The sequence below is a fragment of the Garra rufa genome, unplaced genomic scaffold, assembly GCF_049309525.1.
Source record: "Garra rufa unplaced genomic scaffold, GarRuf1.0 hap1_unplaced_093, whole genome shotgun sequence".
NCBI lineage: Eukaryota > Metazoa > Chordata > Actinopteri > Cypriniformes > Cyprinidae > Garra > Garra rufa.
In genome coordinates, this window is record NW_027394368.1 from 1 (window position 1) to 25703 (window position 25703).

The 25703-nt window shown below is 38.5% G+C and overlaps 2 protein-coding genes, 2 non-coding genes and 1 pseudogene across 4 annotated transcripts; 3 read left to right on the top strand and 2 right to left on the bottom strand.

Moving 5' to 3' along the window:
* The first annotated feature begins 1410 nt into the window (after nucleotides 1-1410).
* LOC141316498 (uncharacterized) lies at nucleotides 1411-3761 on the top strand. The gene has a single exon (XM_073832778.1). The coding sequence runs from the start codon at nucleotides 1430-1432 to the stop codon at nucleotides 3155-3157; it is 1728 nt and encodes a 575-aa protein (XP_073688879.1). The 5' UTR covers nucleotides 1411-1429; the 3' UTR covers nucleotides 3158-3761.
* A 1225-nt stretch (nucleotides 3762-4986) lies between these two features.
* Nucleotides 4987-5101, top strand: LOC141316500 (U5 spliceosomal RNA). Its single transcript, XR_012351405.1, has one exon. It is a non-coding gene; the product is annotated as a U5 spliceosomal RNA (small nuclear RNA).
* Nucleotides 5102-5378: 277 nt separating this feature from the next.
* trnag-ucc (transfer RNA glycine (anticodon UCC)) lies at nucleotides 5379-5450 on the top strand. Its single transcript has one exon. It is a non-coding gene; the product is annotated as a tRNA-Gly (tRNA).
* Nucleotides 5451-7054: 1604 nt separating this feature from the next.
* Nucleotides 7055-11804, bottom strand: LOC141316499 (uncharacterized). Its single transcript, XM_073832779.1, has 2 exons — nucleotides 11695-11804; nucleotides 7055-9531 (listed from the first exon to the last, which is right to left on the bottom strand). Exons 1-2 carry the CDS (start codon nucleotides 11777-11779, stop codon nucleotides 8363-8365), a joined length of 1254 nt encoding a protein of 417 aa, XP_073688880.1. The 5' UTR covers nucleotides 11780-11804; the 3' UTR covers nucleotides 7055-8362.
* Nucleotides 11805-16555: 4751 nt separating this feature from the next.
* On the bottom strand, nucleotides 16556-23977 carry LOC141316497 (uncharacterized; annotated as a pseudogene).
* Between the last annotated feature and the right edge of the window lie 1726 nt (nucleotides 23978-25703).

Here is a 25703-nt window from a genome sequence, read left to right on the forward strand (position 1 = left end):
ACTACTAGTCAAGAGTTTTTGAACAGTAAGATTTTTGATGTTTTTTTAAAGAAGTCTCTTTTGCTCACCAAGCCTGCATTTATTTGATCCAAAATGCAGTTAAAGCAGTAATATTGTGAAATGTTTTTACTATTTAAAATAACTGCTTTCTATTTTAATATATTTTAAAATGTAATTTATTCCTGTGATTAAAGCAAACATTTCAACTACATTTCTCCAGTCTTCAGTGTCACATGATCCTTCAGAAATCATTCTAATATGCTGATTTGCTGTTTGAAAAACATTTATTATATGTTATTATAATTATTATCCATATTTAAATACATTTCTTCAGGATTCTTTGATGAACAGAAAGATCCGAAGATCAGCACTTATCTGAAATAAAAAGCTTTTTTTAACATTATACACTGTACCATTCAAAAGCTTGGAGTCTTTTTGGGAAAGAAATGATAGAAATGAATACTTTTATTTATTAAGGATGCTTTAAATTGATTAAAAGTGATAATAAAACATTTATAATGTTACAAAAGATTTGTATTTCAGAAAAAGGCTGTTCTTCTGAACTTTCTATTTATCAAAGAAACCTGAAAAAATATACTCAACTGTGTTCAACAATAATAATAATAAATACTGTTTTTTTTTTTTTGAGCAGCAAATCAGAACAAGGATCATATGACTGGAGTAAAGATGCAAAAAATTCAGCATTGAAATCACAGAAATACATAATTTTTTATATATATTTAAATAAAAAAACTGTTATTTTAAATAATACAAATATTTCAAACTGCTACTGTTTTTGCTCTTTGGATCAAATAAATGCAGGCTTTGTGAGCAGAGAAGACTTATTTTAATAAACATTAAAAATCTTAGTGTCCAAAAACTAATGGCAGATAGTGTATATCTTCGCCAGGAGGCAAACTCATTAACATCCATTATTAATGGCACACACAGTAGTAAATAGTGTCTACAGTAGTTTACATTGTGTGTTTTAGCCAATGAAAAGCAATGTGAAAAAAAATATATATTTCTGCAAACAAACATTCGCATTCAGACAGGATTAGATTTCTCAGAAGATCACTCTCAGGGGAGTTTGCAGAAAAACAGCAGGTAATTTGCTCTTGAAATCTTACAGACCAAAACAAAACAGGCATTCCAACATGGAATCACATTTCAAAGTAGAATAACTGGCAGTAGCATTGATTTTTTAGAAGAAATGATTATATGAGCTTAGCATGTTTTCTAAATATCTGTAAACATATTGTGGTATTCTATGCTCTAGTACAGTCAATGTAAATAAATACAGCACTTTAAAAGTTAACATGTTTTGATGTCTTTTCCTGTGGGTCATTAAACTGGTTATAACGTATTTTTTTTTCTTTTTACCTTAGACCTGAAGCCACTAAAGGAGGAGAGTGAAGTACTAAATGAAATGGAAGAGTATGAGAAACATGATTTTGTAACTGGAGAAAAATCTTTTAGTGGCACGAAGACTCAAAAGTCTTCCTCACGAAACAGAGCGCAAAAGACAAGAACTAGTTATTTCAACTGCTTTCAGTGTGGAAAGAGTTTCAGTCAACATGAAAACCTTAAAGTCCACATGAGAATTCACAGTGGAGAGTACCCTTTCATCTGCCAGCCTTGTGGAAAAAAATTTACTGAAAAAGGAAGCCTTAAAAGGCACATGAGAGTTCACACTGGTGAGAAGCCTTTCACCTGCAAAGAATGTGGAAAAGGTTTTACTCAAAAAGGAACCCTTCAAAGGCACATAAGAACTCATACCGGAGAGAAGCCTTTCACCTGCAAACTGTGTGGAAAAAGTTTTAAAGCAGAATTAAACATAAGGTATCACATGAAAATTCACACTGGAGAGAAGCCGTTCACATGTGATCAGTGTGGAAAGACTTTCAGATGTAAAGTAACCCTTAATTGCCACATGAAGACTCATTCAAAAGAGAACTGTTTTATATGTCAACAGTGTGGAATGAGTTTTACAGATCGAAAGCATCTTAACAGCCATGAAATAATTCACTCCGGAGAGAAGCCTTTTAAATGTCACCAGTGTGAAAGGAGTTTCCAATTCAAGAAATCCCTTACGGCTCACATGAGACTTCACACTGGAGAGAAGCCTTACACATGCACTCAGTGTGGAAGGTGCTTTACATATAAAGCAACCCTTGATTCCCACATGAGGAGTCACACTGGAGAAAGCCCTTATACCTGCAAACTGTGTGGAAAAACCTTCTCACACAATGGAAATCTAAAGACTCACATGAGAGTTCACACTGGAGAGAAGCCATTCATATGCACTGAGTGTGGAAAATGTTTCACACGTAAAGAAAGCCTGAATTACCACATGAGAATTCACTCAAGAGAGGAAAGTTTTGTATGTCTTCAGTGTGGAAAAAGTTTTACAGACAAGAAACGCCTTAAGAGGCATGTCGTAATTCACACTGGAGAAAACACGTTGATTTGCCATCACTGTGGAAAGAGTTTCACTCATAAAGGAAACCTCAAGACTCACTTGAGAATACACACTGGAGAGAAGCCTTTTACGTGCAATCAGTGTGGAAAAAGTTTCAGACATAATGTAAGCCTCCAGACTCACATGAGAATTCACACTGGAGAGAAGCCTTTCATGTGCCGTCAGTGTGGAAAGAGTTTCAGACATAATATTAGCTTCAAGACTCACGTGAAAATTCACACTGGAGAGAAGCCTTTCACATGCCATCACTGTGGAAAGTATTTCATGTTTAAAGGAACCCTCAAGACTCACTTAAGATTTCACGTTGGAGAAAGGCTTTTCTCATGTGTTCAGTGTGAAAAGAGTTTCACATGTCAAAGAGACCTGAAACGTCATTCACAAACTCATTCTGCTAATAAACTGCATTGTTCTGAGTGTGGCAAGAGGTTTCGAAAAAGGAGGAATTTTAAAAATCACCAGCGCATTCACTGTGGAGGAAGGCAATTTAACTGTGATCAGTGTAATAAAAGATTTCTTTCACCATTACACTTACAGATACACTTGAAAAGTCATGCAAATGTGAGACGCTATCAGTGTTCCTTGTGTGGAAAGGGTTTCAAATGGCTTGGCAATTTAAAATGGCACCAGAAAAGACGTATCTGTGTGAAATTAAAGCTACGTTCACAACGCAGATGAATGTGGCCAAGACTGGTTTTCTGCTCAAATGTAAATTTAAGTATCAGATACATGTCTGAATGTATTCCTGATAAAATATGTTCTTCAACATTTTTCATGTTTTTTATTTGCGTCCTGAACCACTTTTTTGCTATAGTTTTAAATACTGAGCGTTTGAAGTAGACACCCTCTAATTGCGAGTGTATAGAGGCACCCCTCATTTATTTAATTGACTTGAATATCTCAGAATTATAAGGATTTACATAAACCTATGTCTTGCTGTTAAATGCCACAATGTAAATGGAACATTATAAATGATAGGACATGAACTGAATGAGATGGTGAACACTGCACTGAATTATCTAATTTACCTTAGAGCAGGGGTGCCCAAACTCTGTCCTGGAGGGCCAGTGTTCTGCAGAGTTTAGCTCCAACCTCAATTAGACACACCTGAACCAGCTGATCAAGCTCCTACTAGGCATGAAAGAAACTTCCAGGTAGGTGTGTTGAGGCAAGTTGGAGTTAAACTCAGCAGGACATTGGCGCTGCAGGACACCAGCCATCCATGACCCAGTTTGAGCAAATCGAATAAATGCATCCAAAATAAAAATTTGTGTTTACATAATATATGCGTGTGTGTGTGTGTATATATCTACATGTGATCAAAATAGCTGGCAACAAAAGTGAGTACACCCTAAGTGAACTTGTCTATATATTGTGTTAGCACCACTGTTCTCCACCTTATGCTTGAGGATACCCCACAGGTGCATAATAAGGTTCAGGTCTGGAGACATACTTGGCCATCTTCACCTTCAGCTTCCTCAGTCTACTTACTGGAGGGAGGGCATCATGTTCTGATTCAGAATGTAGAACATAATGGAATCCATGTTTTCCTCAATGAACTGCAGCTCCCCAGTACCAGCAGCACTTATGCAGCCCCAGACCATGATGCTACCACCACCATGCTTGACTGTAGGCAAAACACAAATTTCTTGGTACTCCTCACCAGGGCATCGCCACACAAGCTGAACACCATCTGAGCCATCTTTTAGTCTCATCATACCACAGGACATGGTTCCAGTAATTCATGCTCTTGGACAGGTTGTCTTCAGCAAACTGTTTGCGGGCTTTCTTGTGAGCCAGCTTCAGATGAGGCTTCCTTCTGGGACGACGCCTATTGTCTGAGAACTGACAAGATGACCTTCTACTTCTGCAACCTTTAAAGCAATGCTGGCAGCACTCATGCATCTGTTTTTTGAAGCCAGGTTCTGCACCTGACGCAGAGAACAAGAGCTCAACTTCGTCGATCGACCCTTGCAAGGCCTGTTCCGAATGGAACCCATTTTGGAAAACCTCTGTATGACCCTGACCACTGTAGTGTAACTCAGAGCAAAACTGTAACTGGAGAGCAAAAATTCAAATTCTCAAATCCTCAGAGAGTTCTTTGCCATGAGATGCCATGTTGACCATCCAGTAATCAGTATGAGAGAATTGTACTTAAAGCACTTAATTTTAACTGCTCTAATGCAAAATACATGAGTTTGTAGGGTCCTGTCAAACAGACAAAAACATAAACATGATGAATAGGACATGTGGCTTTGCATGGTTAAACAACATATATATATAAGAATGCTTGAGCGCACAAGTCACTGATTGGGCCGAAGGAGCTGAAGTGATCTGTGTTTAAACCCATCCAGTGTTCATGTACGAGAGAGCATTGTCTTTTCATGCTGGCTAAAAAATTGAAGTTGTGATGCAGGAAGCACTGGAATCCACTCTTGGTGAACGTAGTGGTTTACCACAGAGAGGTTTACCACAGAGAGCGCACAGGCCCAAGGGGGTGGAGACACAGCTTGAGTTTCTCTTCATCACCACGTAAATCTTTTGCCTTTTATTAAAGATTGCCGTGGAGGGGAACCTTTGCAAGTGACCAGTATTTTGGGGGGCTCTGTTCACAGCAGAGCTACACTGGAGTGTCAAGAACAGAATGAATTTGGCCATCTGCCAACTAGCGGACGAGCGAAGCGTGCCTTGTCATGGTCTGTGTTTGCAGCCTTTGCGCTTCCTGCATCACAACTTCAAACTCTTTAGCCAGCATGAAAGGACAGCGCTCCTATGTACATGACGGGGTCCAAACCCGGGAAAGGCCCAAACAAAGATCACTTCAGCTCATTTGGCTCCATTGGTGACTTGTGTGCTTCAAACATTCTTTTCTGACTGCGCAAGCCGACAACCACTGTCTGCGTTGGTGGTATAGTGGTTAGCATAGCTGCCTTCCAAGCAGTTGACCCGGGTTCGATTCCCGGCCAACGCATTTTCTTTGGCTCCGGCTGACGTCGAAGCAGAACTCCTTCTGTGACCTCTGGCTGCACCGAAAATGTTTGGATGAGTCGTTCGGCAGCAGCAAAGGACTAGGTCTCCACGTTGTGGAATCAAACCAATTTTTTTTCTGCGTGCTAGAGATACTGTACACTAAACTAACAAGGAGTTGCATATGCAGATCTTTGCCCCGAGCCAACATAACTGCGCCGACATGACTAAACAAAGCCCTTACTTCAATCCTTCAATCTGGATTCCATAAACTCCACAGCATTAGTTAAGGTCACTAATGAATTTTTAATGGCTTCTGATTCTGGCTGTCTATCTATATTGATTCTTCTTGATTATAGTGCCGCCTTTGGCACAATAGATCACTCTAATCACCCGTTTAGAGACTGTCTTTGGAGTTTCTGATTCTGCATTGCAGTGGTTTAAGTCTAACGTTTCTGATGTTTCTGTAAACAGTTTGTTTTATGCAGATGATACTCAGATCTACATAAATTCAAAACCTGATGTCAAAATGTCTGTTTCCTTTCACAGTGTTTTACTGAGATTAAAAACTGGATGTCTAAAATTTTTCTCTGTTTAAACAGTGACAAGACTGAAGTGATGCTTGATGGTTCTCCTCACCAGCTGCTTAAGCTTAGTCTGTAACCTTAAATGTGGATGGCTCTGCTTTACAATTTCAAACTAAAAAAAAAAAAAAAAAAAAAAAAAAATGGGGGTGACAAGGACCAGTGCAAGGGAGCACATTAAACCTATCTTGGAAAAATTGCACTGGCCCCTGTCAGTTTTAGTATTGATTTTAAAATTCTTATGCTTACTTATAAGGCTCTAAATGATCTGGCTTCCCAAAATTTGTGTTTTCACGTTTTTCTGAAGCTGGTCTTTTAACTGCTCAAACAGTCCAGCTAAAATCTATGGGCGAATTTTATAAATTCAACTATTTTCTCTCATGGACTATATGTAAACATATTTTATGTGAAATATCTAATTCTAGTCAGTACTAAATAAAAAATAACATTCTTTGTTTTGTATGATCCCTCTTACTTTGGTAAAATAGTTAACATTTTGCAGATTCTGCAAGGTGTATGCAAACTTTCGATCGTGTCTGTAAAGAGTGTCATATGGTGTTGCGTGAACTCTAGAGTAACAAAAGGCTGTAAAGAAATGGTTGTGCAGAAAGCCCTTTTATGGGGATGGTCTGGGTACGTTTTATGCAAATGACTAACTTTGTGCACGTGTCCGCTCATTTAAAAAACTCCAAATTCACTTAAATTAGGAAAAGGTTAAGAACAAATTCATGTGTGTATGCATGTGTTGTGGATTAGGTGTAAAGTGTTCGTAAGAAGTTTGAATATGAGTATAAATACGGATAATTTATGCAGTTATTAGTGAATGAGACTCTTGAGTCTCTGATCAAAGATCTGAGCCAGATCTGGCAGTTCTTGCTTTAAGATATTTCCCTACCTTTCGAGTTTAAAATAAAGCAACATTGCTACGCAATCAAGGTCAAAATCTATTTATTTAAAAATCACATTTAATTTAGTATATACCAATGCCATTTACTCCAGAATGAGTTTCCAAATGTTGTTTGGCTCTATTTGATATGTGAAACTCTCTTTACACTGAAGACATGAAAGGCTGCTCTCCAGTGTGAACTCTTAAGTGAACCTCAAGGTTTCCCTTGACTGAGAAACTCTTACCACACTGAGGGCAGGTGAAAGGTTTCTCTCCAGTGTGAACTCTAATGTGAATTTCAAGGTTTGCTTTGTTTGTGAAATTTTTCCACAGTGATGGCACATGAAAAGCTTCTGTCCAGTGTGAGATATTACATGGTTCTTAAGATGATTGCTGTCCGTGAAACTCATCCCACATTGATAACATTCGCAACAGTTCCGTCCTAAGTGAATTCTCATGTGGTGATTAAGTTTTCTTTACATCTTAAAGGGTGAAAAGCAATCCTGGGAACGGAGAGCAGTGCTCTTACCATTTCATATAAATGTACATGTAATGTTTATTGAGACACTTACAAAAAGACTTTGGGGTAAATAACAGGTATAATAATATTATGCAGTTTCCTAGATGACTTCTAATCCTCAGATTTTTTTGCTTTTGCTTCACTCAAAGGAATTTCAATTCCATCGTGATTATAAGGCAGATCTTCTACAAATCCATCTCATAAACAGACAAAAGCAAGGCAATATCTGTGCTGCTAGCAACATGTGTTACTATTAAGGTCTTTAAATATGGAATCGTTCACCCAAAAATCTAAATTCTGGCATCATTGAAGGTCTGGCTATGCAAGACTAGCAGCAAAAGGCATTTTTGTCTCCTACAGAAAAACAGAAACATGTAAAGATGCACAGATGAGGAAGGTGTGCTAAGGAGTGTTTGGTGTAGGCATAAGAGATGAACCGTTGTCCAACATTGGCAGAGATAATGCATGTGGGGGACACTCAGAATGGGTTAAAGCCTTTCAGAGAGACAGCCATTCAGATGAGACTTGTAGCTGGAACCAGCTTCCTTACGTCACTAGATGAGCTCTAGCATTAGCCATATTCCAATCGTAATTGACAACATGTTTAACAGTGCATTCTCCCACTAAAGATCAAGCAAAGAATGCAGAGCAGTGTTCATTATTTCAATCAGTTTATGTTCTTTAATTTATAGTCTTCAATTTACATTGTGGCATTTCACAGCAGGACAAACATTTATTTAATATTTTGTTTCGGACGTCAGAAGTTCATATTTGGCCCACTTTCAGCTGCGGTGTGACCGTAGCCGTACTTTTTTTTGCAGTTTCATATTTTTCTTCAGGAAGGGGAACAGGTGTCCATAACGCAGGAATCGAACTCAGGACATCCGAATAGTAACTGCGCTATATGTCGGCATGTTATCCATAGGCTATTGACGCTGACGTAGCCTTAATTTCACACAGATCCGTAACTTCTGGTGCCATTTTAAATTGCTGAGCCATTTAAATCTCTTTCCACACGAAGAACACTGATAGCGTCTCGCATCTGCATGACTTTTCAGGTGTATCTCTAAGTGTGATGGCAGAGTACACTTTTTCTTACACTGATCACAATTAAACCGCCTCTCTCCAGAGTGAATGCGCATGTGATTTTTGAAATTGACCCTTTTTCTAAACCTCTTGTGACACTCAGAACACTGGAGTTTCTTTCCAGAATGACTTTGCAAGTGACGTTTCAGGTCTCTTTGGTACGTAAAACATTTTTCACACTGAAGACACACATAGGGCTTCTCTCCAGTGTGAAGTCGCATGTGAGTTTTCAGGCTACATTTATGACTAAAACCCCTTCCACACTGCTGGCATATGAAAGGCTTTTCTCCAGTGTGCATTCTCATGTGAGTCTTAAGGTATCTATTGAATCTGAAACTTTTTTCACACTCCGGGCATTTGAAAGGCTTCTCTCCGGGATGAATTAATACATGCCTGTTAAGGCATTTCCTGTTGGGGAAAATCATTCCACATCGATGACAGTCACTTGAGTGAACTTTCAGGTGGGAATTAAGGTGTGGTTTACATGCGAAACTCATTCCACACTGATCACATGTGAATGGCTTGTCTCCAGTGTGAATGTTCATATGATACCTTAAGTTTAGTCCTGATGTAAAGCTTTTCCCACACAGTTTGCAGGTAAAAGGCTTCTCTCCGGAGTGAGTTCTCATGTGGCTTGTGAGGGCTGATCTTTGAGCGAAACTCTTTCCACACTGAGGGCATGTGTATGGTTTCTCACCAGTGTGAATTCTCATGTGGACATTAAGGTTTCCTTTCTCAGTATAACTTTTTTCACACTGTTGGCAGGTGAAAGGCTTCTCTCCATTGTGAATTCTCATGTGGGCTTTAAGGTCTTCAGCTTGATTGAAACTCTTTCCACACTGAAAGCAGGAAAAATAACTTGCCGTTTCAACCTTTTGAACTCTTTTTCGCGAGGAAGTCTTTTCAGTCTGTGAGCTTTTAAAAGATTTCTTCCCAATTATGAAATGATGATCTTTCTCTTCCATTTCATGTAGTACTTCATTCTCCTCTTTCAGTGGCATCAGGTCTACTGTGGAAAGAGACAAATAAAAGTTAGCCACAGTTGAATGGGAAACAGCAACAATCTTCACTAAGCCCTAGTGGTCAACTAAACAGCCAATTAGAAGAGACTTGGTCAACTAAATATTCATTTGTCAGTTAGTTGCAGAAAAAAATCATCAGGAATTTACAAAGTCAGAGTCAGTAACGTAAAATTTGTTAACAAGTGCTAATACTTATGCTGGTAGGAAAACTGAAAGGACGACCGCAAAAAACTCTTTAGGCAAACACTGGCCTTTCATTCATCGACAACAAACACACCTGACCAACCTAATCAAGGTTATGAAGGGTTACTAGAAAGATACTCGCAACTTTTAAATCACCGTATGCATGGATTACTTCCTTGTTTACTCAAGCCAGCTCAGTCATTTCCGGTCAACTATACTGTGCCGTAATAGGAGTGTACTTTGCTCGTTTTCTCTATAAACCATTAACAATCGAAGAAAAGTTTTGTTTGTCTAAGAGGACCAAACGTCCATGTATACCGTTTCAAGATTGACAAACTTGAGTTTAAAAAAAAAACGCGAGTAAATCGGCTAAATATGCACTAGTCATTGTTATGATTGACGGTAGTAACCGGACAAACATCTGAGAAGCTGATGGCAAAAAAAAAGAGCTGTTCATTTAATGATTCAGAGTAAATTAAGAGTAACAAAACTACAGCAGTAACTGTAGCTTTTACAGTTCAAGAGAAAGCTTTAAAGATGTAGTTAAGTCGTTATTGTGTAAAATATTTCAAATTCATATAGATTCATATTGAGTGCATTAAGTCTTATACCATTAATATTTAACTTATTTAATTTGTAGTGAACTATATATAAGTATTTAAATAATCCACCCTTATAGGCTGTTTCTATACTATATACTTCAGTGCGGTAAAATTCCAACAATTTATTATACTAATGATCTTACAATAAATGGACAAGAAAGACTTGAAAAACTAGGGAGTTGAAATGGCAGCTGCAGCCAATGATTAATCCTCTGCTGCCATCCTTTGGTTATGTGTGTAAATTCATTTCATTTTCATCTTTAAAAAAGACGTTTTCCTTGAAAAGACTTTTTATTGCAAGAATTTTATTGCACAGCTGTAGAACTGAAAAATAAAGGCTTTAAAATATTACAAGATTTAAAAAATATGTTCATGACAATGGAGGGAAGTTACTGATTATCAAGAATATGATTATGATCCTTGAAGAGAAGTATCTCTAGCTAGCTAACGTTAGCCTAAACATGTTATGATAGCGTTTAGCTGTGAGCATTTAAATGTACACCTATGCAGGTACTCTCCTGGGATTCCCAAGCTCTGCATTTAAATTATATGTTGTTAAATAATATGAAACGGAATATTCATTCACATAAATATCTTGAATTTTAGAGGCATATACTGCATAGGCTACATAACTTGACTCTGCAAGTTGTTGTCCTGCATCGTGTTCTTCACCAATCAACTGTATGAAATTTAAGATGATGTAGATCTGTGGCAGGGCAGTGCATGAATTTTTTTTTAAGCAATATTTTTTTTTGGTCTATAACTAATTAATTAAACATGTTAGCACAACAGCCCAAATATATACATTTTGATAGCAGCTGGGTTAAAAATACAATCTGAGTAGTTGTTTAGCCAGAATTTTTAGGATGCAGGACTGTAACTGTTAACTTTTTATGCTCTTCACTGGCTAACATATTTGGCCCTGTCCAAATTGCACACTAAACCTTACTTACTAAGTCTTAAAAAAGTCCCAAAGGAGACATGGTCCTTTAAATGGACTGTTCAAATCAGAGGGCCAAACTTAAGGTACAAAATAGACTTTTATTTCCAAATTCCGTCAATTGTTGAGGTAAAAAAAAAAAAATCATAACAACATTATAAAACACCTCAGGTGGAAGACATATGCATTATTCTTAAAATAACTATTAAAATTAAGCTAGAAACAGGCTTTCAAAAAAGAAAAGAGATTAAGGTGATGAATGACAGACTGGGTACCAAACCATCAGAATTTATTACATATACAGGCAATATATATTTATATATGTATATTTGCTGTTAATGACAGTAGTGTCGTTTAGCTGTAAATAATAAACAGCATTTTTGTAGAGATCAACATTTTAATAAAGACCAAATTACAAAGTTTACCTGTTTTTTCCTCAGTCTCTTCTTGTTTCAGACTGAATACTTCTGCAATCCTGAAGTCTTCAGTCTCCTCTTTAATAAACGCCATCTTTATAATCAGAGTTTTTTTGGATACTGTCATGTAAAAGATGAGAATAAATAACAGAAAGAAAAATAAGTAAAAACTAAATTTCTGGGTGTGTCTCAATCAGCCCCCTATAGTCATCACCATAGACTGTATATTACATTTAACAGATTACACATTAAACAAACCATTTGTAGTTGGTTATAAGTCATTATATATGTTTGTGTTCTGCTGGAAAGACGCAATTATAAAACTGAGGAGTAATTGCTGTAATTTCTTTCTTACTTTGGAATGTAGCCTAATGTTTGGAATTATTGCTTTTCTGAAACAAGACAGCTTCGTCAATTGTGACAACTGTATTTGTCAGTGTTCTTCATTTTTGTTTATAACACACTGTTTATAATATTGGGAGCAAAATGAGACATACCCGTTCAGTTTCTTATGTGTGGATGCGCTTTACTCACGAAAAAAGTTAATTGTTGGTAGATAAAGCATTACACCGTTATATTCGATAACAATTAAAGCACTTTAAAGCTTCTGCAACTATAAGGTTGACTAAACAATTTGTATCCATTTAAACTCTTAAATGTTTGCAAACACAAACCTTTCTGCAGCCGAATCACAACAGCCTCAGGAGCGCGACGCAACCTTCTTCTTTTATTGTAGAATTTATGGCAGCCTAGAAGCATCATCGGTGTATTACTGCCCTCCTCAGGTCATCTTTATACTCCGCTTAACATTTAAATCCTTTTGATAATGACTTTCGCCGATTCAAATCCACAGTCAAATAACTAAAAAAAAATGCCAAGTCTTTCTGCATGTTGAATGACACACTCCATTATTACATGGTTTACAGTTTCTTCTTGTCCACATCTACATGTTTACCAATCCTTGCTTACCCAGAGTTCAACGTATAGACAGTCCAACCTTAGTCAAGTTAGAAGACAATCTTACCTTCCTAACCTAATAATAGTAGAATTTTCATCTATTGGCTGGACAGAATAATGTCTGCCTTTGTGTCCTTCAATTCAGTCTTTATGCCACAATGTTATTGTTCCTTGTTGGATAATACTTTTACACTTAACTCTACCGTACATAACATCCAACTCCACTTCCACTTGCAGCTTTTCTTGCCATTTCATCTGCCTCTTCATTTCCCTGAACACCTACGTGAATGATATTAATAAAAACATTATTCTCCTGCCAAACAATGTAGTTCCTCGGAAGCGTTGTGGTTCCAAGTGTTCAGACACACAATCGTATGGGTTTATAGTGTAATTTACAACAGTTTAGAACGCAGCTCAACCAATCAGAATCAAGGACTAGAGCTACCCGTTTTATAACATTCCCACAAGGTGGGAATCGAACTCAGGACAGCCGTAGAGAAAGCACACAGGGCAACCGGTGCCGACGTAGCCTTAATTTTACACAGATCCGTATTTTCTGGTGCCATTTTAAGTTGCTTAGCCATTTAAATTTCTTTCCACATGAAGAACACTGATAGCGTCTCACATCTGCATGACTTTTCAGGTGTATCTCTAAGTGTGATGACAAAACAAATTTTTTATTACACTGATCACAATTAAATCGCCTTCCTCCAGAGTGAATTCGCATGTGATTTTTGAAAATTACCCTTTTTCTAAACCACTTGTCACACTCAGAGCACTGCAGTTTCTTTCCAGAATGAATTTGCAAATGACGTTTCAGGTCTATCTGGCATGTAAAACACTTTTTACACCGAGGACACACGTAAGGCTTCTCTCCAGTGTGAGTTCTCATGTGATTCCTAAGATTTTTTTTTTCTGAGAAGCTCTTTTTTTTCTGAGAAGTAAGGCGTGTTTTATGTGGAAAACTCTTTCCACACTGATCACATGTGAATGGCTTGTCTCCAGTGTGATTGGCCATATGATATCTTAAATTTAGTTATGATTTTAAGCTTTTTGCACACAGTTTGCAGGTGAAAGGCTTCTCTCTTGAGTGAGTTTTCGTGTGGCTTTTAAGGGCTGTTTTTTTGAATGCAACTCTTTTCACACTGAGGGCATGTGTATGGTTTTACACCAGTGTGAATTTTCATGTGAGCGTTAAAGTTTCCTTTTTCCTTAAAATGTTTTCCACACTGTTGGCAGGTGAAAGGCTTCTCTTCATTATGAATTCTTTTGTGGACTTCGAGATCTTCAGGTTGAGTGAAACTCTTTCCACACTGAAAGCAGGAAAAATAACTTGTCGTTCGTGTCTTTTGACCTCTTTTTTTGTGAGGAAGTCTTTTCAGTCTGTGATTTTTTTAAATTTTTTTTATATTTTTCTCCAGTAATGAAATCATGATCTTTCTCTTCCATGTCACGTAGAACTTCAATCTCCTCTTTCAGTGCCATCATGACTAGAGTGGAAAGAGACAGATAAGAATTCGTTAGTTTTAATTCTCTTTATCTGTTAACATTTTAGTTAATGCAATCTAAACTAACATGAATTAAGTACAACTGTATTGCTCAAATATTAATACATGCTGTAAAAATCTATATTGCATGATGCTAGCAAATACATGCTTGTAAACAAAAGTGTACCTGTGAAATTTACACACTTTTTTTAGGTTGCAGCTAAAGAACGTTTGACCTGCAATATTTTATTTTTGAGAGGACAAAGGGTGGAAGGACGTCAGATCCAAGGTCTATCAAATTTGAAGCAGCTATCATTGAAAAGACTGCCACTGACAACCAACCATTTTCAGTGGTTTCAGGCCTTGGATTTAAGGGTCTCATGTTCCTTATGGAACCTAGGTACTGAATTACAAATGAAAAGGTTCTACAGAAGAAGATGCTAGATGAAACCTATTCCAGATTTTTGACAAAAGTCAAAAGTTAAGTGACAAAGGAAAAGCCCCATTCATGGAATTCACAACTGACAGGTAGGTGTGTTGAGGCGAGTTGGAGTTAAACTTGTTGGAGGGGAACCTTTGCAAGTGACCAGTATTTTGGGGGACTCAAGAACAGAATGAATTTGGCCATCTGTCAACGTGCAGTGGAGCGAAGCGCGCCTTGTCATGGTCTGTGTTTGCAGCCTTTGCGCTTCCTGCATCACAACTTCAAACTCTTTAGCCAGCATGAAAGGACAGCGCTCCTATGTACATGACGGGGTCCAAACCCGGGAAAGGCCCAAACAAAGATCACTTCAGCTCATTTGGCTCCATTGGTGACTTGTGTGCTTCAAACATTCTTTTCTGACTGCACAAGCCGACAACCACTGTCTGCGTTGGTGGTATAGTGGTTAGCATAGCTGCCTTCCAAGCAGTTGACCCGGGTTTGATTCCCGGCCAACGCATTTTCTTTGGCTCTGGCTGACGTCGAAGCAGAACTCCTTCTGTGACCTCTGGCTGCACCGAAAATGTTTGGATGAGTCGTTCAGCAGCAGCAAAGGACTAGGTCTCCACGTTGTGGAATCAAACCAATTTTTTTTTCTGCGTGCTAGAGATACTGTACACTAAACTAACAAGGAGTTGCATATTCAGATCTTTGCCCCCAGCCAACATGACTGCGCCGACATGACTAAACAAAGCCCTTACTTCAATCCTTCAATCTGGATTCCATAAACTCCACAGCATTAGTTAAGGTCACTAATGACTTGTTAATGGCTTCTGATTCTGGCTGTCTATCTATATTGATTCTTCTTGATTATAGTGCCGCCTTTTAGATCACTCTAATCACCCGTCTTTGGAGTTTCTGATTCTGCATTGAAGTGGTTTAAGTCTTACGTTTCTGATCGTAAACAGTTTGTTTTATGCAGATGATACTCAGATCTACATAAATTCAAAACCTGATGTCAAAATGTCTGTTTCCTTTCACAGTGTTTTACTGAGATTAAAAACTGGATGTCTAAAAATTTCTCTGTTTAAACAGTGACAAGACTGAAGTGATGCTTGATGGTTCTCCTCACCAGCTGCTTAAGCTTAGTCTGTAACCTTAAATGTGGATGGCTCTGCTTTACAATTTCAAACTAAACAGCTGCTAGAATTCTGACAAGGACCAGTGCAAGAGAGCACATTAAACCTATCTGTCAGTTTTAGTTTTGATTTTAAAATTCTTATGCTTACTTATAAGGCTCTAAATGATCTGGCTCCCCAATATTTGTCAACGCTTTAACCCCTTACACCCCATCTCGTGTTTTCACGTTTTTCTGAAGCTGGTCTTTTACCTGCTCAAACAGTCCAGCTAAAACCTATGGGCAAATTTTATAAATTCAACTATTTTCTCTCATGGACTATATGTAAACATATTTTATGTGAAATATCTTATTCTAGTCAGTACTAAATAAAAAATAACATTCTTTGTTTTTTATGATCCCTCTTACTTTGGTAAAATAGTTAACATATTGCAGATTCTGCAAGGTGTATGTAAACTTTCGATCGTGTCTGTAAAGAGTGTCATATGGTGTTGCTTGAACTCTAGAGTAACAAAAGGCTGTAAAGAAATGGTTGTGCAGAAAGCCCTTTAATGGGGATGGTCTGGGTACGTTTTATGCAAATGACTAACTTTGTGCACTTGTCCGCTCATTTAAAAAACTCCAAATTCACTTAAATTAGGAAAAGGTTAAGAACAAATTCATGTGTGTATGCATGTGTTGTGGATTAGGTGTAAAGTGTTCGTAAGAAGTTTGAATATGAGTATAAATACGGATAATTTATGCAGTTATTAGTGAATGAGACTCTTGAGTCTCTGATCAAAGATCTGAGCCATATTCTGCAGTTCTTGCTTTAAGACATTTCCCTACTCTTTCGAGTTTAAAATAAAGCAACATTGCTACGCAATCAAGGTCAAAATCAATTTATTTAAAATCACATTTAATTTAGTATATACCAATGCCATATATTCCAGAATGAGTTTCCAAATGTTGTTTGGCTCTCTTTGATATTTGAAACTCTCTTTACACTGAAGACATGTAAAAGGCTGCTCTCCAGTGTGAACTCTTAAGTGAACCTCAAGGTTTCCCTTGACTGAGAAACTCTTACCACACTGAGGGCAGGTGAAAGGTTTCTCTCCAGTGTGAACTCTTATGTGAAATTTCAAGGTTTGCTTTGTTTGTGAAATTTTTCCACAGTGATGGCACATGAAAAGCTTCTGTCCAGTGTGAGATATTACATGGTTCTTAAGATGATTGCTGTCCGTGAAACTCATCCCACATTGATAACATTCGCAACAGTTTCGTCTTAAGTGAATTCTCATGTGGTGATTAAGGTTCTTTACATCTTAAAGGGTGAAAAGCAATCCTGGGAACGGAGAGCAGTGCTCTTACCATTTCATATAAATGTACATGTAATGTTTATTGAGACACTTACAAAAAGACTTTGGGATAAATAACAGGTATAATCATATTATGCAGTTTCCTAGATGACTTCTAATTCTCAGATTCTTTTGCTTTTGCTTCACTCAAAGGAATTTCAATTCCATCGTGATTATGAAGCAGATCTCCTACAAATCCATCTCATAAACAGACAAAAGCAAGGCAACATATGTGCTGCTAGCAACATGTGTTACTATTAAGGTCTTTAAATATGGAATCGTTCACCCAAAAATCAAAATTCTGGCATCATTGAAGGTCTGGCTATGCGAGACTACACCGCGTTCCAAATTATTATGCAAATTGTATGTTAGTGTCATAAACACACAGTTTTTTGTTTTTCAATTAAACTCATGGTTGGTATTGTGTCTCATGGCTCTTTGGATCACTGAAATGAATCTCAGACACCTGTGATAAATAGTTTGCCAAATGAGCCCAATTAAAGGAAAAGTACTTAAGAAGGATGTTCCACATTATTAAGCAGGCCACAGGTTTCAAGCAATTATGGGAAAGAAAAAGGTCTCTCTGCTGCCGAAAAGCGTCAAATAGTGCAATGCTTTGGACAAGGTATGAAAACATTAGATATTTCACGAAAACGTAAGCGTGATCATTGTACTGTGAAGAGATTTGAGACTGATTCAGAGCACAGACAGGTTCGTGCAGGTAAAAGCAGAATGAGGAAGGTTTCTGCCAGACAAATTCATCAGATTAAGAGAGCAGCTACTAAAATGCCATTACAAAGTAGCAAACAGGTTTTTGAAGCTGCTGGTGCCTCTGGAGTCCCGCGAACATCAAGGTGTAGGATCCTCCAGAGGCTTGCAGTTGTGCATAAACCTACTATTCGGCCACTCCTAACCAATGCTCACAAGCAGAAACGGTTGCAGTGGGCCCAGACATACATGAAGACTCATTTTCAAACAGTCTTGTTTACTGATGAGTGTTGTGCATCTTTGGATGGTCCAGATGGATGGAGTAGTGGATGGAACATGTCCCAACAAGGCTGCAACCACAACAAGGAGGTGGCGTTTTTGGCCGTAATCATAGGGAGAGAGCTGGTTGGCCCCTTTAGGATCCCTAAAGGTATTAAAATGACCTCTGCAAAGTATGTCGAGTTTTTGACTGACCACTTTCTTTCATGGTACAAAAAGAAGAACTGTGCCTTCCATAGCAAAATCATCTTCATGCATGACAATGCACCATCTCATGCTGCAAATAATACCTCTGTGTCATTGGCTGCTATCTGCATAAAAAATGAGAAACTCATGGTGTGGCCACCATCCTCCCCTGACCTCAACCAGATTGAGAACCTTTGGAGCATCCTCAAGCAAAAGATCTATGAGGGTGGGAGGCAGTTCACATCAAAACAGCAGCTCTGGGAGGCTATTCTGGCATCCTGCAAACAAACTTAATCAGAAACTCTCCAAAAACTCACAAATTCAATGGATGCAAGAATTGTGATAGCGATATCAAAGAAGGGGTCCTATAGTAAGATGTAACTTGCCCAGTTAGGATGTTTTTGATTGAAATAGATTTAGATTTCAGTAAATATGATGAACCGTTGTCCAACATTTGTCACGGGATACTAGGAGGTCTGGGTCCAAAATGCAGGTAGGTAGGTTTTTAATGAATATAACAAACAAATAAACAAACAAAAGGCCAACACGGCACAAACTAAAGACTAGAACACAAAATAATCAAGAGCCAAAACATAATCAAAAGGTCAGGATTTCGCAGGACACATAAACACACATGACACGATACAATGCAGACATAAAGCAGACTGAGCAGTGAAGGGTACTTATAGTCCTGATGGTAATTGTGAGCAGGTGCCTGTAATCAGTGCAAATGACAAGACAAACGTGAACGACTAAAGGGAGTGTAGTGTGGGACAGCGACCTCAGGTGGCTTAGGGAAAATCCACAGCCCCGATCATGACATTACCCCCTCCCTACGGAACGGCTTCCAGACGTTCCCAAAGTCTGGAGGGAGGAGGTACGGAGGTAGGCAAGTCAGGGGGAGGGATGGCGGGCCAGGACCGTGCAGCGGGGTCCCGCAAACATGCCTTGCCGCCAGCGGAGCCTCAGCCGCCGTCGTCGCCTCAGGCAAGGAGATCGCGGACGTCGTCGCGTCAGGCAGGGAGCCAGTGGACGTCGTCGCCTCGGGCACGGAGATAGCGGACGCCGCCGCGTCAGGCACGGAGATAGCGGACGCCGCCGCGTCAGGCAGGGAGATAGCGGACGTTACCGCCTCAGGCAGGGAGACAGCGGACGTTGCTGCCTCAGGCACGGAGATAGCGGACGCCGCCGCCTCAGGCACGGAGATAGCGGACGTCGTCGCGTCAGACAGGGAGATAGCGGACGTTACCGCCTCAGGCAGGGAGATAGCGGACGCCGCCGCCTCAGACACGGAGATAGCGGACGTCGTCGCGTCAGACAGAGAGATAGCGGACGTTACCGCCTCAGGCAGGGAGACAGCGGACGTTGCTGCCTCAGGCACGGAGATAGCGGACGCTGCCGCCTCAGACACGGAGATAGCGGACGCCGCCGCCTCAGGCACGGAGATAGCGGATGTCGTTGCCTTCCCGCGGAAGAGCGTCTCCGCCCCCGCCGCAAAGCAGGGACTCCTCCGCGCAGCCTCAGCACTATAGGCGTCCATCCGCGCCAGACAGGCGTAGAGGAAGTCGAAACGAACAGCCGACGCCTCCTCAAAAGCCATCCCCGCCGTGTCAGGAACAGAGTGGGTGGTCGCCGCCCCCAAACATGTGTCCGCCGCCTCTTCAAAAATCCTCCCCGCTGGACCCATCACGGATGTCTGCATTCTGTCACGTTATCACAGAGGAGGTCTGGGTCCAAAATGCAGGTAGGTAGGTTTTTAATGAATATAACAAACAAATAAACAAACAAAAGGCCAACACGGCACAAACTAAAGACTAGAACACAAAATAATCAAGAGCCAAAACATAATCAAAAGGTCAGGATTTCGCAGGACACATAAACACACATGACACGATACAATGCAGACATAAAGCAGACTGAGCAGTGAAGGGTACTTATAGTCCTGATGGTAATTGTGAGCAGGTGCCTGTAATCAGTGCAAATGACAAGACAAACGTGAACGACTAAAGGGAGTGTAGTGTGGGACAGCGACCTCAGGTGGCTTAGGGAAAATCCACAGCCCCGATCATGACAACATTGGCAGAGATAATGCATGTGGGGGACACTTACTTAAAGCCTTTTAGAGAGAGACAGCCAGTCAGATAATTTATAGTCTTCAATTTACGTTGTGGCATTTCACAGCAGGACAAACATTTATTTAATATTTTGTTTCGGACGTCAGAAGTTCATATTTGGCCCACTTTCAGCTGTGGTGTGACCGTAGCCGTACTTTTTTTTGCAGTTTCATATTTTTCTTCAGGAAGGGGAACAGGTGTCCATAACGCAGGAATCCAACTCAGGACATCCGAATAGCAACTGCGCTATATGTCGGCGTGTTATCCATAGGCTATTGACGCTGACTTAATTTCTCATCGGATCGGTAATTTCTGGTGCCATTTTAAATTGCTGAGCCATTTAAATCTCTTTCCACACGAAGAACACTGATAGCGTCTCGCATCTGCATGACTTTTCAGGTGTATCTCTCAGTGTGATGGCAGAGTACACTTTTTATTCCACTGATCACAATTAAGCCGCCTCTCTCCAGAGTGAATGCGCATGTGATTTTTGAAATTGACCCTTTTTCTAAACCTCTTGTGACACTCAGAACACTGGAGTTCCTTTCCAGAATGACTTTGCAAGTGACGTTTCAGGTCTCTTTGGTACGTAAAACATTTTTCACACTGAAGACACACATAGGGCTTCTCTCCAGTGTGAAGTCGCATGTGAGTCTGGAGGTTGCGTTTAAATCGGAATGTCTTTTTACAGTGAAGACATGTGAAAGGCTTTTTTCCACGTGAATGATCATGTGAGTCTTGAGGTTTCCTTTAAGTGTAAAAACTCTTCCACAGTGATGGCACATGAAAGGTTTCTCTCCAATGTGAGTTTTTACATGCTCCTTAAGGTCATTTTTGTTAGTGAAATTCTGTCCACACTGATGACATTTAAAACAATTATCTTTTAAGTGAAACATTATGTGGTTATTAAGAGTTTTTTTATGTTTGAAGCACCTTCCACACTGATCACATTTGAAAGGTTTCTCTCCAGTGTGAGTTCTCATGTGAGTCTTCAGGCTAGATTTATGACTAAAACCCTTTCCACACTGCTGGCATATGAAAGGCTTCTCTCCAGTGTGCATTCTCATGTGAGTCTTAAGGTATTTATTGAATCTGAAACTTTTTTCACACTCCGGGCATTTGAAAGGCTTCTCTCCGGGATGAATTAATACATGCCTGTTAAGGCATTTCCTGTTAGGGAAAATCATTCCACATCGATGACAGTCACTTGAGTGAACTTTCAGGTGGGAATTAAGGTGTGGTTTACATGCGAAACTCATTCCACACTGATCACATGTGAATGGCTTGTCTCCAGTGTGAATGTTCATATGATACCTTAAGTTTAGTTCTGATGTAAAGCTTTTTCCACACAGTTTGCAGGTTAAAGGCTTCTCTTCGGAGTGAGTTCTCATGTGGCTTGTGAGGGCTGATCTTCGAGCGAAACTCTTTCCACACTGAGGGCATGTGTATGGTTTCTCACCAGTGTGAATTCTCATGTGGACATTAAGGTCTTCAGCTTGATTGAAACTCTTTCCACACTGAAAGCAGGAAAAATAACTTGTCGTTTCAACCTTTTGAACTCTTTTTCTCGAGGAAGTATTTTCAGTCTGTGAGCTTTTAAAAGATTTCTTCCCAATTATGAAATTATGATCTTTCTCTTCCATTTCATGTAGTACTTCATTCTCCTCTTTCAGTGCCATCAGGTCTACTGTGGAAAGAGACAAATAAAAGTTAGCCACAGTTGAATGGGAAACAGCAACAATCTTCACTAAGCCCTAATAGTCAACTAAACAGCCAATTAGAAGACACTTGGTCAACTAAATATTCATTTGTCAGTTCGTCCATGTATACCGTTTCAAGATTGACAAACTTGAGTTTAAAAAAAAATGCGAGTAAATCGGCTAAATATGCACTAGTCATTGTTATGATTGACGGTAGTAACCGGACAAACATCTGAGAAGCTGATGGCAAAAAAAAAAGAGCTGTTCATTTAATGATACTGAGTAAATTAAGAGTAACAAAACAAAAGTAACAAAAGCAGTAACAAGTTTACGTTGGTTAAATATGGGCTATTTAATAGCTTTTACAGTTCAAGAGAAAGCTTTAAAGATGTAGTTCAGTCGTTATTGTGTAAAATATTTCAAATTCATATAGATTCATATTGAGTGCATTATTTAAGTCTTATACCGTTAATATTTAACTTATTTAATTTGTAGTGTACTATATATAAGTATTTAAATAATTCACCCTTATAGGTTGTTTCTACACTATATACTTCAGTGCAGTAAAATTCCAACAATTTATTATACTAATGATCTTACAATAAATGGACAAGAAAGACTTGAAAAACTAGGGAGTTGAAATGGCAGCTGCAGCCAATGATTAATCCTCTGCTGCCATCTTTTGGTTATGTGTGTAAATTAATTTCATTTTCATCTTTAAAAAAGACGTTTTCCTTCAAAAGACAGTCTTTATAAATGAAAAGTGAATCTTTAAAGTGAATTTTATTGCACAGCTGTAGAGCTGAAAGGCTTTAAAATATTACAAGATTTAAATAATATGTTCATGACAATGGAGGGAAGTTACTGATTATCAAGAATATGATTATGATCCTTGAAGAGAAGTATCTCTACTAGCTAGCTAACGTTAGCCTAAACATGTTATGATAGTGTTTAGCTGTGAGCATTTAAATGTACTCCTATGCAGGTACTCTCCTGGGATTCCCAAGCTCTGCATTTAAATTATATGTAGTTAAATAATATGAAACGGAATATTCATTCACAAAAATATCTTGAATTTTAGGGGCATATACTGCATAGGCTACATAACTTGACACTGAAAGTTGTCCTGCATGGTGTTCTTCACCAATCAACTGTATGGAATTTAAGATGATGTATGTAGATCTGTGGCAGGGAAGTGCATTAAAAAAATTTTTACGCTATATATATATATATATATATATATTGTCTTTAACTAATTAATTAAACATGTTAGCACAACAGGCCATATACATTTTAATAGCAGCTGGGTTAAAAATACAATCTGAGTAGTTGTTTAGCCAGAATTTTTAGGATGCAGGACTGTAACTGTTAACTTTTTATGCTCTTCACTGGCTAACATATTTGACCCTGTCCAAATTGCACACTAAACCTTACTTACTAAGTCTTAAAAAAGTCCCAAAGGAGACATGGTCCTTTAAATGGACTGTTCAAATCAGAGGGCCAAACTTAAGGTACAAAAGAGACTTTTTTTTTTCCAAATTTCGTCAATTGTTGAGGTAAAAAAATAAATAAAAAAATCATAACAACATTATAAAACACCTCAGGTGGAAGACATATGCATTATTCTTAAAATAACTATTAAAATTAAGCTAGAAACAGGCTTTCAAAAAAGAAAAGAGATTAAGCTGATGAATGACAGACTGGGTACCAAACCATTAGCATTTACTACATATACAGGCTATATATATATATATATATATGTATATTTGCTGTTAATGACAATGATGTCGTTTAGCTGTAAATAATAAACAGCATTTTTGTAGAGATCAACATTTTAAAGACCAAATGACAAAGTTTACCTGTTTGTTCCTCAGTCTTTTCTTGTTTCAGACTGAATACTTCTGCAATCCTGAAGTCTTCAGTCTCTTCTTTAAAAAACGCCATCTTTATAATCAGAGTTTTTCTCTGGATACTGTCATGTAAAAGATGAGAATCATTTACAGAAAGAAAAATAAATACAAACTACATTTCTGGGTGTGTCTCAATCAGCCCCCTATACTATAGTCATCACCATAGACTGTATTTTACATTTAACAGATTACTCATTAAACAAACCATTTGTAGTTGGTTATAAGTCATTATATATGTTTGTGTTCTGCTGGAAAGACGCAATTATAAAACTGAGGAGTAATTGCTGTAATTTCTTTCTTACTTTGGAATGTAGCCTAATGTTTGGAATTATTATTGCTTTTCTGAAACAAGACAGCTTCGTCAATTGTGACAACTGTATTTGTCAGTGTTCTTCATTTTTGTTTATAACACTGTTTATAATATTGGGAGCAAAATGAGACATACCCGTTCAGTTTCTTATGTGTGGATGCGCTTTACTCACGAAAAAAGTTAATTGTTGGTAGATAAAGCATTACACCGTTATATTCGATAACAATTAAAGCACTTTAAAGCTTCTGCAACTTTAAGGTTGACTAAACAATTTGTATCCATTTAAACTCTTAAATGTTTGCAAACACAAACCTTTCTGCAGCCGAACCACAACAGCCTCAGGAACGCGACGCAACCTTCTTCTTTTCTTGTAGAATTTGTGGCAGCCTAGAAGCATCATCGGTGTATTACTGCCCTCCTCAGGTCATCTTTATACTCCGCTTAACATTTAAATCCTTTTGATAATGACTTTCGCCGATTCAAATCCACAGTCAAATAACTAAAAAAAAAAGCCAAGTCTTTCTGCATGTTGAATGACACACTGCATTATTACATGGTTTACAGTTTCTTCTTGTCCACATCTACATGTTTACCAATCCTTGCTTACCCAGAGTTCAACGTATAGACAGTCCAACCTTAGTCAAGTTAGAAGACAATCTTACCTTCCTAACCTAATAATAGTAGAATTTTCATCTATTGGCTGGACAGAATAATGTCTGCCTTTGTGTCCTTCAATTCAGTCTTTATGCCACAATGTTATTGTTCCTAGTTGGATAATACTTTTACACTTAACTCTACCGTACATAACATCCAACTCCACTTCCACTTGCAGCTTTTCTTGCCATTTCATCTGCCTCTTCATTTCCCTGAACACCTACGTGAATGATATTAATAAAAACATTATTCTCCTGCCAAACAATGTAGTTCCTCGGAAGCGTTGTGGTTCCAAGTGTTCAGACACACAATCGTATGGGTTTATAGTGTAATTTACAACAGTTTAGAACGCAGCTCAACCAATCAGAATCAAGGACTAGAGCTACCCGTTTTATAACATTCCCACAAGGTGGGAATCGAACTCAGGATAGCCGTGGAGAAAGCACACAGAGCTACCGGTGCCGACGTAGCCTTAATTTTACACAGATCCGTATTTTCTGGTGCCATTTTAAGTTGCTTAGCCATTTAAATCTCTTTCCACATGAAGAACACTGATAGCGTCTCACATCTGCATGACTTTTCAGGTGTATGTAGATGTGATGACAAAACAAATTTTTTATTACACTGATCACAATTAAATCGCCTTCCTCCAGAGTGAATTCGCATGTGATTTTTGAAATTGACCCTTTTTCTAAACCTCTTGTCACACTCAGAGCACTGCAGTTTCTTTCCAGAATGAATTTGCAAATGATGTTTCAGGTCTATTTGGCATGTAAAAGACTTTTTACACCGAGGACACACGTAAGGCTTCTCTCTA

Bases quoted from the DNA above. Each gene is read 5' to 3' on its own strand.
- LOC141316498 (XM_073832778.1), top strand. From the start codon at position 1,430: ATGGAAGAGTATGAGAAACATGATTTTGTAACTGGAGAAAAATCTTTT.
- LOC141316499 (XM_073832779.1), bottom strand. From the start codon at position 11,779: ATGGCGTTTATTAAAGAGGAGACTGAAGACTTCAGGATTGCAGAAGTA. The intron at 9,532-11,694 runs GTAAACTTTGTA...CTCTTTCCACAG, and splicing joins AGAGACTGAGGAAAAAACAG to TAGACCTGATGCCACTGAAA.